This window comes from Oculina patagonica, chromosome 13 (assembly GCF_052425735.1).
Source record: "Oculina patagonica isolate OP01 chromosome 13, crgOcupat, whole genome shotgun sequence".
Classification (NCBI taxonomy): Eukaryota; Metazoa; Cnidaria; class Anthozoa; order Scleractinia; family Oculinidae; genus Oculina; species Oculina patagonica.
Window position 1 is genome coordinate 25,194,836 of NC_135770.1, and position 19,351 is coordinate 25,214,186.

At 39.0% G+C, this 19,351-nt stretch overlaps 2 protein-coding genes across 2 annotated transcripts; both read right to left on the bottom strand.

The window, feature by feature from the left end:
• Positions 1-1,410: 1,410 nt before the first annotated feature.
• LOC144637063 (kelch-like protein 11) lies at positions 1,411-5,184 on the bottom strand. The gene is made up of 2 exons (XM_078496228.1): positions 4,032-5,184; positions 1,411-2,827 (listed from the first exon to the last, which is right to left on the bottom strand). Exons 1-2 carry the CDS (start codon positions 5,155-5,157, stop codon positions 2,148-2,150), a joined length of 1,806 nt encoding a protein of 601 aa, XP_078352354.1. The 5' UTR covers positions 5,158-5,184; the 3' UTR covers positions 1,411-2,147.
• A 7,157-nt stretch (positions 5,185-12,341) lies between these two features.
• LOC144636294 (kelch-like protein 21) lies at positions 12,342-16,014 on the bottom strand. Its single transcript, XM_078495465.1, has one exon. It carries the CDS (start codon positions 16,012-16,014, stop codon positions 14,266-14,268), a length of 1,749 nt encoding a protein of 582 aa, XP_078351591.1. The 3' UTR covers positions 12,342-14,265.
• Positions 16,015-19,351: the final 3,337 nt, after the last annotated feature.

Consider the following 19,351-nt stretch of genomic DNA (forward strand, 5'->3'; position numbering starts at 1 on the left):
GCATTCTATTACAGCTACACTAATAAATTTGAGGTTAAACTTTTAGTACAACTTTGTAAAAGTTTTCCCAATAAACAAATTTAAGACACGGCGATGTCAAAAATCGTTGCCAAAGCAACGTCCAAAGTGGTCAAAGATACCTTAAATTTGACTTTTTGAGGCTAACATCTTAAAAACTAGACGATGAAAGTTTTTGTTTTTCATATATTTTTGTCGAATGGACAAAACAAACAATGTAACAATTTTTAAAACAATTCTGTTGGTGGGGTTCAGAGCCACCTTAAATTTATAAAAAAATAACGTAGCTCCAAGTCCGGCCTACAGATTTTTTAACGAATTGACAAAAATGTTCCTTTTGTCGGTTAGATAAAAATATATCAAAACAAGATCTTTCACCGAGTAGTTTTTGAGTTTTTGAGGTCCAAAATAGGGGTATATTTGACCACAAATGACGTTACCCCGGCAACGAATTTTGACATCGCAATGACCTCAATTTGTTCATTTGTAAAACTTGCACGAGTATTTTCCTAAACATCATAAGTATAGCTGCGATAGAACACCAACGACGGGCATATCTAATTCTGACTTAGCTATTGTGAGCCACCTTAAATTTAAAATTAGCTTCAACTTGAAAAAAAAAACCAGCATAACACTTTCAATCAATGTTAGGTTTAAAGTCATACAGACAGACATGAGTAAGTAAAGCAAGTGAAGACATGACATAACAACGCAAAAAGGCAACCAGAACAAGTATTTTTATTTATGTAAGAATTTTATCAGAGCAGCTTAGCTTGTTAATTCAGTTCAGCTGCTAGAGATTTAATAAACTATCATTACTTATTCATTTGTAATCAATTAAATAAATGAAAAATGTACTTTTCAGTGTCTTTTGCTCGCGCCTTGCAATCTTGTTGCTCATAAGAGTCGACTTGTAGCAAGTCTAAATAACATCTGTGAAAGTCTTAGTCCAAGAAAAACAACATAACTCGACTGTGTCTATCAATGGCACTTACTGGAATATCAAGGCAAACTACACATACTTGAATATAAAATTATTGTTCTTCTTTTCCTTGGTATTATGCAAATGAAGATTTACGGATATTATTATTGAGCCCCTCCCAGGGGGTAGGGTAGGGGGCCCATGTTCCCTTGTAACCCCCCACCCCCCCCAAAAAAATGCTTGTTATTTTGTAAATGTTTGTGATTCCTGTTCCCTAAAATTTCAGAAACACAGCTTGAGTTCCCATTGACTGTTCACAGTCCCCTATTTTTCCGTGAAGTCGTAGAAATGGATCGTTCAGTCCGATGGGCCGCCATCTTGGTTTACGAACGGGAGCAAAAAATGGGGAGAGTGCAAAAAACCCCTCTCCCACCCCCACGCTATGAGCATCCAGCCCAGCCACCCACGGAGTTTTTGCACTCTCCCCAGTTTTTGCTCGCGTTTGTAAACCAAGAAGGGGCTCGTCGGACTGAACGATCGATCTCTACGACTTCACGGAAAAATAGGGGACTGTGAACAGTCTAGAGTTCCCATGTTTCCAGCTTTATTTTTTTTTTTTCTTGTTCCCAATTATTTTATTGTTGTGTTCCCTTGTTCCCTGAAACCCCTAGGAGGGGCTCATTAATGACAATATGAATGCTTCTGTTCAATAGCAAGGCATTAATGCAGAGCTTTTCTTATTTAATGCACCAGACAAGTTCTCACTTTCTAAGCTTGTCATCATCGGGCTGAAATTTCAGCCCGGTTTGCCAGGCTGAAATTTTGTTGTGATTACATGGCGAATTGAATTTCAGCCTGGGTTGAACACTTTTAAAACTGAAAACTATTCGGCGCAGCCATTTTCTTTCATGAAAACCATCACTGTGCTCACTTTCAGCCCGGGCTGAAATTTGTATGCAATTACATGAGGTTTTTCAGCCCGTTTGCCCAGGTTTCAAAAACCAGGTTTCAAAAACCAGGCTGGAAATCTCAGCCCAGGCTGTAATTCTGCCCGTGATGAACTTTTCTTCATGTAATTGCAAACGTCTTTTCACGAAGATTTGTTTTGGAAGCCAAGCTGAAATCTCATAACGGCAAACCGGGTTGAATTTCAGCCCGGACTGATTTTCACCATGTAATCAGACTCTTAGAAAGGTGACTAATATTTCTAGTAGTACATATCATTCAATGGCTCAAGTTCGTCAATCACACCCTTGTAGAATCTTACAAAACAGGCATTGAACAAATTCAGTTTCGCTCTTTCTTCGCGAGTTTCAAATCTTTTAACTGGTATAGTTGATTTGTCTACCCACCTATTCCTCTTGGAATCAAACATTTCAACCGATAACACTCTCCTTGCCTTGTCATGGTCCGTAACACTTGTGCGGCCGCCCAAGACATATAGCCTTCCTTCATAAGACACCATGCTTGCAAGCCACCGAGGTACCCTGAGATTAGGCATCAACTGACATTCATTCCTTGCAGGATTGTATACTTCACAGGTGTTGAGCACTTCTTGATTAGGATATTGTCGTCCGCCTGCTACATAAATCTTGCTTTTCATAGCAGTGCCGAAACAAGCAAGCCTTTCTTCATTTGTACTTGCAACTTCTTCCCACTCATCAGTTTTTGGATCAAACTTTTCTGTTGTGGACAAAGTACATGTACTTAGACCTGATACACCTCCTATCATATAAAGGTGTTGTTCATTGGTCACAAGACAGGGGCAAATGCGTTTACTTGGCAGGCCTTTCGCTTTCTCCCAATAATCCTTTCCAGGATCATATCGCATCACATCAAAGTCACTTGCAACGGTGGTGGACAAAACACTGACCCCCAGTCCATGGACTACCCCAATGGACTACCCCAATGGACTACCCAAATGGACTACCTAAAATGGACTACCCCTAAAAAATGGACTACCCCTTAAAGTACTATACCAAGTGTGTACCACTTACTGAGCTGTTGTTATACGCACATAATTTGCACTCTCACAGTCTCACCTTGTTTATTTTCAAGCCGTACGTATCCCTCTAGCCGCCATTTTGAATATATTATACTTAATGGACATCCGCTGATCACGAAAGCGTAGACTCAAATCAAGCAATCAATCGTCGCACTCATAGAGACGGACAAAACAGGCACTACACTGCACTACAGAAGATCCAAACTTTTATAAATAGGGATCAAATAGTTGCTTGAGACGCATCTTAAACATTTGGTGGCCTGAGAAAATTTTTGAATGAATAACTTTGGCAGCGAGGAGAACAGAACCGGTAGGCAGACAGATCCTGAGGAAAAAATAGATTAATTCAAATAAACATAAAATTAACATCGTCCAGTTATGACTCAAGTTCTAAGATGGAAACAGATTTGATAAATAAGTCTTACCCCCAGGGGGGTACTCCGGGATCAAAGTGACGGGGATGATCGAATGGAGGCAAAACTCAGGACCCAAAAAAATCCCTAAGTCTCCCGACATTACCCAAAAAAATCCCTGGACCAAAAAAAACGCCCAAAAAAATCCCTAGTCAAATTACCCCTAAATTGCCAAGGCCGCGCCAAGGCACTTTAGTTTGATTTTAATACCCAAAAAAATCCCCTATTTAAATCAAGTCACCCAAAAAAATACCTGCCAAATTCTCCTACCCAAAAAAATCCCGGAATCGAAAATTTCGACCCCAAAAAAATCCTTCGCACATCCCCGTCACTTGGATCCCGGAGTACCCCCCCCCCCCCTGGGGTCTTACCCGAACTCATCGAGTCCGAATCCATGATGCGAGCTAGCTCCGCGCAACCTGAGCATGAGTCTTCGCTTTTTGAGGTCAGCAGATGTATAGTGTAATTTATTCAAAATGGCGGCTAGAGTTGTCGAAAGTAATCGAAGTAAGTGCAAATTATGTGCGTATAACAACAGCTCAGTAAGTGGTACACACTCGGAATAGTACTTTAAGGGGTAGTCCATTTTTTAGGGGTAGTCCATTTTAGGTAGTCCATTTGGGTAGTCCATTGGGGTAGTCCATGGACTGGGGGTCAGTGTTTTGTCCACCACCACTTGCAACATACAAGTAACCCTGCAAAACTGCGCAACTTCTGAATATGTTCTCTTCAAACTCTCTTAAATTACTGATCACCCAGGAGTTAGAAGAAGGCACATAGAACTCCATAACTTGGCGTTCATCTGTTTCCTCTTCGTCAACAATGTAAATTTTATCCTGGCATTGTACAACATGTTGAGCTTGGTGATCACACAATGTGTCTGCCAAGCTATACCATGTGTCTTGGTTTGGAAAGTAATACAATGACTTATTTCCTCCGCAAACAAATATTGCATCCATGTGGCTATACAGGCATTTCCTTGGTGGTTGAAAGACTGGGCAAGTGGCACTTGTCATAAATTTTGTTGTGACATCTAATAATTCAGTGTTCTTAATAACAAGTTCTTCCTTTACTAGTTCATTTTCAAGAAAATCATGTGACACTGACATCAGACGGACATGATTGAATAACTCTGGAAAGTGTGTTTCTCTTTCGCTTTTGTTATGAGACACCCACTTAACAATTCCCTTGAAAACCTCTTCCTTAGCATCGACAGTGATGTCATCACTGGACACCCATTCCATGACTTGCTTCATGTCAAGGCTCAGAAAATCTTCTGTCTCCAGAATAACACTGAAGTTCAAATTGATCACCTCACGAGCTTTTTCTCCTAATTCCACGCACCGATACTTTTCAGCAAAATAATAATTGAAAATACAGTTCTCAACTGTCATATTCTCTTTCAAGAAATTAAACGCCATTGTTTTCAGGCCTGGCAGGAGAAGATAATCTCCCGTTGCGATCAAATTGTGGGCGCTTTCTTCGGTCACCGAAACATTTCCAGTGTAAACGTACTGTAACACGGCTTCCATGACAGACGCAGTTGCTTCTTCAAGCTCTATTTTGATCAGTTGTTCTTTGCTTTCTCTCATGTCACTCGCAAGAAGTGAACGGATAAACGGGCTTGCTGCAGCTAGCACGACTTTATGAGCGTTAAACTCTTCGTCTTTCACAGCGACTGTCACATCACAGAAGCTCTGGTTTGTTCTGTGGATATCTAGACGCTCGATAAGTTCTTGGCGATGTTGTGAAGGATCTGCGCTCATAGAATGAGACGGAGACGCCATGTTTGAAAGCATTAGCCTCGATCAGGAGGGAGCGGTAAACTCGTCAGCTCGGTTGTCCCGAGGTCTTGGGCAATCGTGACGTCACGGCCATCGAAGCTAGCCTGAATTTCAGACATCCCTCTGTGCTCGCCTGGCTACATCGAAGCGTGGAAACGCTAAAAAATTTTCGAAAATGGCGGCGTAGCCAACGTAAGATAACACTGGTTCAAGCTGTTTTTCTACTCATTCCAGCTTCAAATGGTGTCGTGTTTCGGTCAACACATGTAGCTGTTTTCGTTCTTTCTTTAGAGGTAGGTGGAATTTAATTTTTACCATTAAATGATACAAAAACTGCATTTCAAAGCATTTCGGGCCTTGCCTTGTGAGTGAAAATTATGGGGTAGATTGTAGTTATTCGCACGGTAAAATTCCTTTTTTTCTGTGATCGGTAACGTGAAGGGATGTAAAACTTGGTCTCAGAAAAGATTATACACACAAGAAAACATCGTACTTAAAGATAGCTCCGTATAATCAACAGTAAAAATGATCAGTCGATTTGGAGGTCGATCTTTGATCGTCTTGATGAACTTCTGCTCAAACTGTTCAGTGTAAACACTTACAGAAAACAAGAATATTATCACAAATATGATTAAATAAGGGGGTCACAGGCTACTTATTTTTACTTGGAACTATTCAATGATTTTAATAAGCTTCTGAATTACTTATTTTGACTGTTGTGTGAAGCTTGCAAATTCCTAGTAACTGCTTGAGTTAATATGATTTTCTTGAAATCATGTATTGGTGCTAAGTGTGGAAAATATAAGTTAAATATTTTGTCTGAAGTTTTATTTGGCCAGGTACTGATCTGGTGACCGACTTCATTGAATTAGTCCCACAAATGTTTGTGCATCCTTCTATTGCATATTGTACACTTCCTTCAATGTATAATAATAGACCAAAAATTGATGTTTTCACCCAAATTAAATGTTTTAAATTAATGTTTTCACAAATCTTTGGACAAATTTACATTGCATTAATTTACATCATGAGACCTTCGACTATTCTTTGCAATAAATTATGCTAACCATCTTCTGCTCCTCCTACAGGACAAGACATTCTTGGAGGACGTTCCCAGTTCCCCGTTCTCATAGATAAAAAGCAAGGGAAAATCAACTGGCAACCACATTTCCCTGATATGTTTCTTATCAACCCAGGGCTTGAGACTAACAGTAGCCAACTAGCCAAAGGCTACTAAAATTTAGGTTTTAGCTACCAGGTTTAGCATTCCTACTAGCCATTTGGCTAGCGAAAAACTCGGAAAAGTCAACTGTTCTTGATAGAAATTAATATACCTGACTAGTGAAAAATTACTTTTGGCTGGTAAAATCTGACATGTCACTAGCCAGTAAACCAGTGAGTTTAAACGTTAGTGTCAAGCCCTGTCAACCTCAACATCTTCATCCGGTACATCAACAATGCTTGCTGAAAAAGTTGAGATAATTTGATAGTATGTATTAAAATGCTTGTCAATTATGTCTTGAAAGTAAATATGAAAATAATTTTGGAGTAAAGTTTCTGCTTTTACAAATGGCCTGGCGCACGCTACTGGTGTACACGACCGTAACAGCACGAAATTCGTGCTTCGGCGAATTGCACGGTTTGTGTGCATAAAAACAATTTAGGCACGGCTTGGGCACAGTTTAGGCACAGTTCATGCACAACTTACGCACGGTTCAGGCACGATTTAGGCACGGTTCAGGCACGATTTACGCACGGTTCTGGCACGATTTAGGCACGGTTCTGGCACGATTTGGGAACACTGTAGGCACAGAGTATGCACATTTTACGCCAGATTTCAATGCATTGTGAATGTACTACAATAACGAACTTAAAGATTTTCTCAGCGCATTTTAATTAATAAAATGCCGAAGACGATAGCGTTAAGGTGAATGCGTTTCGATTTTTCCTCTTTTTCACTGAATGAAAATTTTTCCTAACACCTTGGAACAGGTTGTGAAAGTGGCAAAAAAATAAAGAATGTTTGTACGTGCTATCAGACTCACGATTGCTTCAATTCATGATCTTGCTAGCAAATATTTCATTGCGTGACAAGCAGCGTGTACTGAATATACAAGCCAACAGGATAGGTTCTTGGTGATTTCCATTTTCCAGACCATTAAAACTTGATATCAGCTGATGGCTTTTTACCTCGTTAACAGCATTGAACTACCATCACAATTTCTGTTACATAATTGTACATTTAACTGGAAAACTTGTTTTACACAACAACGAAATCGTAGAACTGCATTTGCATGCTTGCTAGACAAGCCCTAGACGAAGTGTCTGTGTTGACAGACTTTGTTGACTTAACTTTAATGCAATTACAGACTGGCCAATCAGAAACTTTGGTTCTCACGGTTGAAAGTATAATCCTTGAGAAGAAAAGTCCGGCTGGTGTGGTTCATTCTGAAGCAGAGAGGAATATCGCCCTGTTTTCCTTTTGGTTCATGATTTATGCAAGCTTTTTAGTTGAGACTTTGAGACTTCTGATTGCAACAACATTTATTTCAATAGAACAAGTATAAATCATCAGTTTTTACAACATTTAAAAAAGATCAAGTATCGCTCGATATTTGCGCTTCAATTTGACTTCAGACGGTTTGATCCTCCACTTAACGTATAACTTTTGGCTGCATAAAATAACCAGTTACAAAGAAAGTAACCTTTCATCCTTTCGTAGTGAGCTTTCTTTTTTCCGTGAAGGATGGGCACATCTACCCGCAATTGCAAGTTGTAGATCTTTAGTAAATAAATAAACTATAAGGTAAGCAATTGATTTGTATCTTTTGACTTCTTTCTATGTAGTTTTCTAATCTGATCAATTTTCATTTTATTATAGAAATTTACTTTAAAGTTACACAATGTTAATACAAACCTTACCTTGTCTTGACAACTGAAGTTTGATTTCGGGCCAGAACTCTTGTTGAGAAATTTTCTCTTGCACGATTTAGGTTTTGGTACAGTTCAGGCACAGTCTAGGCACGATTCTGATACAGTTTAGGCACACTTTATGCACGGTTTAAGCACGGTTTGGGCACAGTTTAGGCACAGTTTAGGCACAGTTTGGGCACAGTTTATGCACAGTTTAGGCACGGTTTTAGCACGGAAAAGAGCGTTTTTGTGGTTAGGAAACGATGGTCTAACATCGAAAATATAGTATTATTTTGAAAAGGGATTGTATAATCTCGGCAAAGCTATGACTGACAAAAAGCTGATTTTATGTCAATTAGAGATATGGTGTTTTTGAAACACAAAGATAAGTGGATAGAAAGAACAAGCGAGTTTTAGAATGCACGTTTCGGTGAAAACGAAGACATCATCTTGTGGGTTGCAAAAGTGATCAGGTGAAAAAAAGGTCCTCAGCGTTTTATTAGGTGAACTTTTTTTCAAGATTGAGAATTGACATAGGTTTGAGATTCTCTCTATGAAGTTTTATTACTGTATTCCTTATTAAAGTCGAGAAATCCTAAATGTGCCTATGTTAGACCGTAAATGTTACGCGCCATGTCAAAAAAAAGCCGTTTTCAACAGTGTTTTTTTAATTATTTTTCGTCACGATACACCTTAAAAAGAAAATAAGTCTTCCAGAAGACATTTCTTTGATAGTTTAAAGTTGTGTTCAAATCTTAACAAAATCCCAATTTGGACAGCTTAACTACAGCATTTTAAAGTCAAATTTACAGCACTGATCACCAGTAGCGTGCGCCAGGCCAAATATATTCAAAGCTAGATCACAGGTTTACCACCTGAGCAAGATACATTCTTCCTCTCCTTCTGTTGCTCCAGGGGATCACCCCCTTCCAAGATCTATTTTTAAACATTTAAATATATTATCACTTTCTATGACAGTCATGGATTAGAGCATTTTTCTAATTATATGTAACAGAATTTGCAACATTTGTTACCTTTGCCTTTCTTCTGTAGAAAAGTGGCTCTCGCTTGTAAATCGTTTGAAAAGGCATTGACAGGCTTACACAGACTCCCCTATTGTGGTTTTACGTTAGCGTCATGCACAAGCCTTTAAAGTTTTGCTCTGACAAGTAATGTCTTTGAGTGATTTACCTCTTTTGTATGATATAATCGGAGGCGTTTTGTATATTGTTTTCAGCAGTGGCTGACTTTGGATGAGACCCCAATGTTGCATCAGTTTTTGTGTAAAATGTTTAACCCCTGGGTGGTATGTTGTCACAAAAGGCATTATTTTGCATTTAAGTATTCCCCCCTCCCTGGCAAACCCCCAGGCATTTGACTTTTTTCAAAATGTCTGATCAAATTCCCCACTATGTGGGCCAGTTGCACGGTCAAATGCTTCCCCAGTCGGGGCTGAAATGTCATTGTGAAAACTGTATTAAAAATTACTCTTTACAGTTTCACTGCAATATTTTTGTCTCTTTTTCTGAGTTTGCAAAGTTCCTGCCATTTTCTTCCCTGGGCTTGTTTTCCCTTCAGTGAAAGAAGTTATTAAATTATTGTGTTTGTGGGCAATTACACATAAATACATACAAGGGACAGAAAGATTTTCAATGAGGGGGAAGAGTTGGCTGAGAACAAACATTTTTATTTGCCTAAAATTATTATAATTATTATTATTATCGTATCTATAACAATATTCTTGATTTTGATTGGTTCTTCACTTGCCCATTTGTTGCATAATCGGTGATCACGAGGGTGTCCAATTACAGGTATCCAATTTGAACAACTTCAAATTGAATACCTATGGCATTTGCGCATCAATTACCTTTTGAAATAACTTGCCTGATTAATTCCTTGAATTGTACACCACTCAGTCTAATTACTATTACTTATCATCATTTTATTTTTTGGCAGAGGGGGGGGGGGGGGGGCCATGGTACAATGAGCACCTTACCCCCATAAAATGGGACACCCCAGGGATTTGTGAGTTTGTTTGAGTATAAAATTATATTAACAGTTATGATAATAATACAAATTTAATTGTACCCCACTACCCTTAGCATCATTGTTATGTAGATGCTGTATTTTTTTTTCAGTTGGTTGACTAGTTTGCCTTTCTTTTTGTTTATGGCCATCCTTCTTTGAATTAGTTTGCATTACAATAATGCCTGGGGAAAAGATGCACATTTTTATTGTAGTATGTAGTTGGAAAGGCCCTAGGCATAATAAATCTGCATTGCAAGAATTGTTGATAATTTCCCAAGGAATGAAATAAGTTACAAAGTGAGTCAAATCCTAATAAAGTCTCAAGTATAGCTGTGGAATGACCAAAACAGATCTGTTTACATCCAAGTGTTCTGACAAGCAGCTCATTCTGTCTTCTACCTCTATCTGCTGTTATGCTAAATGGGTTTGCTTTAAAATATTCAAGTTAAACTAAGGTTTGCCTAAATCTTGTTAAATTATTTAGGGCCGGCCTTCAACACACTTATCATATCAGTCAAAAAATATTGATAGAAGCCGAGTTTTTAGCCGAGATGAACTGAACGATGCGGACGCCCGAGGAAACAGCTTGAGAACAATTTTTAATAAACAGGACGAATTTTGATCTAAAACCATGTCCATGTGTTAGTAGCCTTTAAGAATTGCAAATGGTGCTTCTATTTCTGAAGCTACTTTCTGAATAAATGGCTCAGGAAGCAACTTTGTCGTTAACTTTACAGCTGCACCAGCTTAAACGAGTACGGTGGCTTATCGATCTTCTACATGCCTGGTAAGGATAGTTGGATACTTTATCTTATAAAAAAGTTTTATTGGTTAAATCACTTACCAGGTCAACATATTGGATCTTTTAGGTTCTTCCTGATCTTGTGAAAACATCCTACGTCTCTTTATAAAGTCGGTCGATGTCTTTTTGTAAATCATATATATTTGTTTTCGAGGGAAGCTCGCGTCAGCCTCCCGCAATAATTTCCTCGCCAAGTACGGTGGATTTACTTTTTTTAGATTATGTAGGGATTTTTTAGAAATACTGAGCAAATCACAACAGCAAATGTAGACTTAACAAGCCGTGTTTTGGCTTGTGGGTTTGCGTTAGAAGCGCTTTCATCATTTTGTGCCTATTTCTTCATTTGCTTTTTCGCGGCAATCACGCAAACTACGCAGCCAGTACCCCCAGCGAGCTGTAATTAAAGTCACTGATCATTTTAAGAAAGCTTTTAAACGACTTAATGCTTTCGGTAATTTAAAGTTTTATATTTTTTCAATATCATATCGTTCTCTCCGTGGTGGATATCTTTGGGTTTAAAAGATATCGGCCTTGAAATAGCGCAACATCGTAACATTTTGATCACGATCCCTATCGATCGATCACGAAATGTTTTGTTTTAATTACTTCATGGCTATGTGTTTTAGCCAAATTTGAACCTAGAAGGCTTACTCGTATATAAGATTCAGCATATCAACGATCCTTTCATGATTGTTGTTATGAACTGTTTGATTACAACCGCATAAAACACTCATGGGGAAACCATTTGTTTACCTGAGTTTAAACTTCCCGGGCCAGCCGACTCGTGACGTCACGATTGCCAGACACCTCGGATTTTTTTGCCCTTATTCGCCCACTGGTGCCCAGGCCTAAGTTTACCGCTCCCTCCTGGCCTCGATTTCGTTTTCGACTCTCACAGACGATCACGTGTCCACTTTTGAAGGGAATGGACCGGACACGAAGGGCGAGGACGGGAAACAAGTTAAAAATTATTCCAGGCTACGGCAAGGAGTTATGCCGGTAGAATTTTGCAACGATAACGAAAAAGACTGTTACTAGCATTTTGTATATAAAGCTTCCGGAGGGAGGTGGTTGAGGGAAGCAGGGGATTTGACAGCAACTTTTGACCATTGTAGTGGATTTTTAGCAGAATTTAAGGTGTAAATTATAGCCACAAGCCGAATTTTCAAATTCCTCCGTATTACTTACTCACGTTTATTTCAGCATTGATTCTTAGCTTTCTTTAGGATTACAACAAAGCCAGTGAGATACTTGTTTATGTCTTAGACGGGGTATCAAAAATTGGCATTCTGTCTTAAACAGGGTAGGAGTATCAGAGGTTCCTGTCTTAAACAGGGTCAGGGTTTAGGAGGCCGGGCCACACCTCCCTACCTGAGATTATGTCGAGTACCCCTCCCCCCCCCCCCCCCCCCCCCCCCCCCCCTGGGTTTTGGATCGGCCTGCATAAACATAGACATTACAGTCAAAATACTCAGCGTGTACCGCCTTAAATTCAGGAATAGTTTTGATTAATGGCGAACGGATTGCATTATTTGTTTCAAACAATCAAATTCAATTTGAATATTGTGAATCAAAATCAAATATTCAAACAGACCATCTTAGCATGAGTTTGCTCATAATTGTTTCGGGGTCAGTGGCTTTAAGGATAGTCAAAAAGAGTGATTTTGAAAGCGAAACTGGGCCAACTAGCAGCCACAGTTGGCTACTACTTGTACTACTTTTATAAATCAACATAACCAGCAGATCATCCTTCACTCAGATGCGAATATAACAAAAGCTATACCTTTTACATGAAATTTTTCGCGACATGTTAATTTAGCGAAATTCGCAGTTCAAAACAAATCACGAAATTGAAGTGTCGCGAACAATAAGTGTTAAGTGACTCAATTATCAAGAAAGAATTGGTTCACCACTGAAGGGAGGAATTTACAATCTACATCTACATTTATTAAGTTAATAACATCGTTTAAGTCATCACATCAACTATACAAAATAAATACAAAATAAAAAACAAAATTTATATGCATAAATAAGATATAAAAATACTTAGTTACAATTTACTTGTTTACATGCTTCCCTAAATTTAATTTAAAATTCGATAATGACTTGCAATTCACTAAGTCAGCCGGCAGTAAGTTCCACTCTGTTATTGATCTAGGAAAAAAAAAAAACAACTTAAAATCGTCCTTAGATACTTTTGGCATCCTATACTTAAAAGCATGGCTATTGCGTGTTCTTTTTTCACTGTTTGGTATTAAGTGATTTTCCGTAGTTATGTCTACTAGGTTATGACTAAGTTTGTACATAAATGGAATGTTGTGGTCAATTAACTCAAGAACAATAATTCACGACACAAATGATCAGAATTCTACTTCTGATGATGATGCACACTGCTATGCTAAAGAACTATCTTTTATGCAATAATTTCCTACCAGAGATACATTGTGATCTGTTAATTATTAATGGAATCAACAGTAATTATTTGCATAGCGTTAAATATTAGCTATTGTTATAGTAATAGATAATTGATATCACAATTCAATGACCTTATTACGTATAGTGTAAGCTCCAAAGGAAGCCTTGGTTAACCCTCCACGTACAAGGAAATTCATACTCCCACCATTGTTCAAATCTTGGATCCGCCATCTTGGATTTCACCATTTTCTTAGAAAGTCACAAAATAACGGAAAATGATGCAAAACCAAGCCAGAATGCTTTTGGAATGTAAAAATACACAAATTGTTCAATTCTGTTTAAAAAAAAACTGGAAAAAACAAAGACAAATGTTAAAAATGTCGATTTTTGGCCAGATCTAATTGTAATGATAATGTTGCCATGGCATGACACATCAAAATTTCCGCAAGGGATAAATGAACAGCTACTGAGGGTGGGGGGGGGGGGGGTGGCATCCGCTCCCCCTTGTACGTCCAAGGGTTAAACATTATAATATACAGTATATTCTCGATTAAACGCCGGACCCCGGTTAAACGCCGGCCTCGTATAAATGCCGGGTCAAAATTGCTAGTTTTTAAATAAACGCCGGGGGCGTTTGTTCGAGGTCCCGGTGTTTATTTGATGAGGTCAAGCTTACAAGTAAATAGATTCTGTTTGTCACAAATCTCGATTGCAACATAAACTATCCAATCCGTAATAGTGCAAAATGAGAAATGAAAAATTGGCAGAAAATTGCAGTCCGTTAATAAAAGCCGGGCCCCGATTAAACGCCGGCTTCAAATAAACGCCGGGTTTGCGAAGCCAGGTTTGAAATAAACGCCGGGGGCGTTTATTTGAGAAAATACGGTATATTGATGTAGTTTCAGGCTTCAGGGTATGTCAATCACTTGAATATAGCATTGAACAATCAAGGTTTAGTTTCTAACTTAAGAAACCAGAGAACGATTGTTCAACAGTCCAATTTGGATTGATGCTAAACAAGCTTTGTAGTAACTTCCCTTCTTTCTCTCAATTTCAATCTCTGGGCTCATGGGTATGGCCGACACCTTCTTCCACTTATTTGAATTAGAGTCAAAAACTTCCACTGATAACAATCTTGAATCTCTGTGTTCTCTAAAGCCTCCAAGAACATATAATGCTCCCTTAAAGCACACCATGCTTGCAGACTGACGGGGTACTTTGAGACTAGGAGTACGCTGCCACTCATCGGTTAATGGGTTGTACATTTCACATGCACTGCAAACTCCTAAAAACAGCTGTCCACCGGCAATATACACCTTGCCATTCATGCCTGCTCCAAACGCATTGAATCTTCCCTCATTCATAGGAGCAACCTTTTCCCATTTGTTTTCACTGGGATTAAATCTTTCGGTTGTGGCCACTGTACTAAACTCATCATTAACAAATGCTTTCCCACCAGCTATATAAAGATGTTGACCATCAGTCACACCACAAGCGCTCCAACGTTTCTCAGGTGGTCCCTCCAAACCAACCCATGTGTTCTTTTCTGGATCATAACTGTATACTGTTCTACATGTAAGCACGTTGGTACATACTACATACAGGTGACCCTTCAAGTTTACAAAACTGGAAAAACTGCTTGCATTGATCTCTCGTTGAATGGCTCCCCAGGAGTTGATAGTGGGCATGAAGTATTCTGTTACACATTGTTCTGGCCTTTCTGGTTTACCACCAACAGTATAAACTTTATCTTTGTACTGCGTGACAGCATGAAATTTATGTTCGAAGATCATGTCTGCTAGCCTGTACCATCTACATTGTTGTGGAACATAACACAATGACTTTTTCCCACCACAAACAAAAATTACATCTGTCTGTGTCTCTAGGCACTTTCTAGGTGATTTTGTTACACACTCGTCTGCGGGGTTGAAAATCCCCTTCATGGCAGCCAACACAATATTTAAACACTCGTTATTAGTTGATACAAGCTCTTCTTTCAACAATTCATTAAATAAATTGTCATGTGATATTGACATGAGACGGACTTCATGGAATAACTCTGGGAAGTGTGTTTCTCTTTCACTTTTGTTACGAGACACCCACTTGACAATTCCCTTGAAAACCTCTTCCTCAGCATTGACAGTGACGTCATCACTGGACACCCATTCCATGACTTGCTTCATGTCAAGGCTCAGAAAATCTTCTGTCTCCAGAATAACACTGAAATTCGAATTAATTACCTCACGTGCTTTTTCTCCTAACTCCATGCACCGATACTTGTCAGCAAAATAATAATTGAAAATACAGTTCTCCAATGTCACATTCTCTTTCAAGAAATTACATGCCATTGTTTTTAGGCCTGGTAGAAGAAGATAATCTGCCGTTGCGATCAAATTGTGGGCGCTTTCTTCGGTGACCGAGACATTTCCAGTGTAAATGTACTGTAACACGGCTTCCATAACAGACGCAGTTGCTTCTTCAAGCTCTATTTTGATCAGTTGTTCTTTGCTTTCTCTCATGTCACTCGCAAGAAGTGAACGGATGAACGGGCTTGCTGCAGCTAGCACAACTTTGTGGGCTTTAAACTGTTTGTCTTTAACAGCGACTGTTAAATCACAGAAGTTTTGGTCTGTTCTCAGGACATCTAGACGCTCGATAAGTTCTTGGCGATGTTGTGAAGGATCTGCACTCATCGGCTGAGATGGAGACGCCATGTTGGAAATGGATTAGCCTCGATTTCGAAGCCTGCAGAACAAGTGCCAATTTTTATAGGAAGGGACGGGTCCCGCGAGGGAGTTTATCTGATAGAATTTTGTTACGATGACGAAAAGTACTGTTATGCACCTATCATTGTAATAAGCCCGAGTTTTTTTTCTTTTTTTTCCTTTTTTTTTTTTTGGGGGGGGGGGGGGGGGGGACCAGGGAAATTTGATCTTGGTCTGTCCCCAGGGACCAGGGAAGGGATTTTAATAGGATAAGATAAGATAGATAAGATAAGATAACTTTATTTATACAAGGTTTTTCCATCAGTCAATTTAGGCGTAAAACCCCAGGGTAGGGATTTTGATCGTTTGTGATCTCCTCCAACAAGGTTTGAAGAACATTAGACCGCCTTAACCTATCCACGGGTGGGGATTTTGACCAATTATTTTGTCCTGGGGGAGAGGAATTTCCTTTTCTTTTAAAGGACATGTCAAAACACCCACCCCATCTCCGATTCCCCCCCCCCCTCTCATCGGACTTAACATTGATAGGTGCATTAGTAGCATTTAATTAACCAAAAATATTTTTTGTCAGTCAATTCATCTTTCGAATTCGCAAACGACTCAAAAATGCAAAGCCCATCAACACCAGTCCTCATGCAAATCTTTGTGTCAACTTGACCACAGGACAAGAAGTTGGAGGGGAGGGTAGATGGCAATACCCCTCAAAACCTTTATAATTATACCACAGCACAAAATTGAAGCAAGAGGAGTAAATAATTTGACATTGTAGCTTGGCCAGAGACTTTATTAGGGCTCAATGCAATCATAAGGCTAAAGTTACTTTAACTAAGGTGATCCAGTGTGGCAGGAGTGCTGGCACGTGACTAGCCCAGGCCCAAACTGCAACCCTAACCCAAAATCTAACCCTAACCCCGACAACTTAACCCTAACCCTAACCCACAAGCCCTGACCCTGCAACCCTAATCCATGCACCATTATAGGCTTGGTTTAACCCTAGCTTTCACTCTGTCATGTTAAAAGTTGTGGTCACGTGACCTCTATTGTTCTCCTTAATCTGTGGCTAAAATACAATGTCTCGCAAAGGATGTATCGTGATACTTGCTGGCTGCGATCGGGGTACCGTAAAATTCTGGGCTTTTTACTTTTTCCCATCGTGGGCTTATATTACGGTTAGGGTGGGGGGGGGGGATATTTTTGGATGGGTAATCATTAGGTATTTTATTGGACAGGAAAACACATAGTAAAACTCTCAAAACAGAACGATGTAACACTCAAAACAAGACCAACCGCCATTTTCGTGAAAGTCAAGCTCTTTTATTTTCCAGGTTTCTCGTTGTTTCACAGCTCGGATAACACCCGTCAATTCTTGGTTTTCACGTGACGTCATCAAAATTCTAAAACCCAGAATTGCAAGACCCCTGAGTTTTTATCCTTCACTTGTTATAAGACGTCCTTAATATATATCTTGTTGAAGGTTTTTAGAGTGATTTCATTTAACCCGTGAAACAATTTCTAACAGTTAGTGCTTAACAGTCAAAATGAAACAAAAGAAAGCAATAGAATTAGTGTGACTGTTTAATGGTATCTAAAAGTTTATTAATAACTATTTCACGGGTTTAGTGAAATCACTCTAGCTTGATAGTTTCAAAAATGGCCGCCAGAAGGCTGTCACGTTTCTTAAAAAAATGCCTCATCCTGCGATTTTTAACAATCTGAACCGTTGATGTTTTGCGAGAAGTGTTAATGTGAATGTTGACTTGTTCATGAGGGTGATCTGACCGCTTTTTGTAACAAAATTTAATGTCAGATTTCTTTATTGATTTCCGGCAGCCATGTTGGCGGTTCCATACTGTGCTCTCTAAATTTGCGTAAATAATTTTGTCGGATAACTCGAATACGGTATAACGTGCAGACCTGAGACTTGGACAAGTAATTTATATAGTAGTTTTCTACAACCTGTAATATTCTTGATTTTTTGACTCAATAGTTTTGGATTTATTTTTTCGCGGCGTGACAGTTAAAACGACCTATACAGTATGGAGCCCAGTTCTCGGCCGGGTCCAGTTCTCGGCCACTTTGTGTTCAACGCGTTTTTTCACGCCACAGTTGAATTAAAAGAAAAAGTTATTTCCTTCAAACGATAGAATGATTCTCGTGCTATTAATATCTTGAGTTGGATCTTTTTACTCGCTATAGAAAGCTCACACGTCGAGTTTATGCGAAGGTAGATGAATGTGTTTTTTTCGAAAACTTGTTTGTTTACGGCTCCTCAAAATTCATGGATGTAGTTAAATTCGTATTTTGTCCGTGAGCCCCTACCAAACGAGCTATTTTTTTTGGCATGTAAAACTTAGAATAATTCAGCTTTCTGCTTAAGTTACCTTTTTGTTGAATCGTTGTATATTTTGGTCTTAATTTACTTCGAATTTTTTTCGTGCGACTTTTGCGTATTTGCCAGTTCTCGGCCACCTTGCTCGCTATCACAGTTTAGTGCTTTCGTTTATAATATTATTTCATCTGCTGCAGCAATAATGAAAGAAAGAAATGTTTTAAAAATAAAGTTTAATTTAATATCTAAGTTTTGAGATGACTTTTGTCTTTTCTATTATTTCTGCAACACCTAACTCTTTCAAGACCTTTTCACTGCAAAATAAACCATCTAAATGCATTGGTCACACAACGTAGTTCTGCGGGTTTGCCAGACCCTGCACATAGGCAAGCAATTAGGCGCGTTAAAAACCTTCTTTTCCAAAGTAAAACAAAATCTCATAAAATAATTTGGGATCAACATAACATAAATAAGTTTACAGAGTGATTTTATGACTGTGGAAATTAATTGAGCCTTTTTATACAGAAAATTACGCACAAGCTTTTTGGTGGCCGAAAACTGGGTCCGGGTGGCCGAGAACTGGGCCCACAAACGGAGCTTTTATTTTTATTATTGCTCGGGCAAATAAATTATTGACCGGTCGATAGCTTTACAACAAAAAGCTGAATAATGTAGAAAGCTCTGGGCGAAATTTCAAGTTCCTGCGGTTCTTCTGAGGTAAGAAATACAAGTTTACGTCAAAAGTGGCCGAGAACTGGGCCCCATACTGTAGTCAAGCGGTTTTTGGTGCAGTTTTTTTCGCGATTCCATTGCGTATTTTTGTCGCGTTCGCGTTGCAACCAGGTACAATTTTAGCGCAATATTTTACAGAATTTCTATGAAACATGCCAATATCTGAGCACAAACATGGCATTGTTTTCTTCGTGAGTTCGAAATCTCTGGCGATATCACGCCGAAATCACGACCGAATCACAGCTGGTTTACACGCACAATTTC

What these genes read in the sequence shown, in the direction of transcription:
- LOC144637063 (XM_078496228.1), bottom strand. Translation starts at nt 5,157, where the DNA reads ATGCTTTCAAACATGGCGTCTCCGTCTCATTCTATGAGCGCAGATCCT. An exon ending in TTACTTGTATGTTGCAAGTG is followed by an intron (nt 2,828 to 4,031) that starts GTGGTGGACAAA and finishes CCATTGGGGTAG; the next exon opens with TCCATGGACTGGGGGTCAGT.
- LOC144636294 (XM_078495465.1), bottom strand. Translation starts at nt 16,014, where the DNA reads ATGGCGTCTCCATCTCAGCCGATGAGTGCAGATCCTTCACAACATCGC.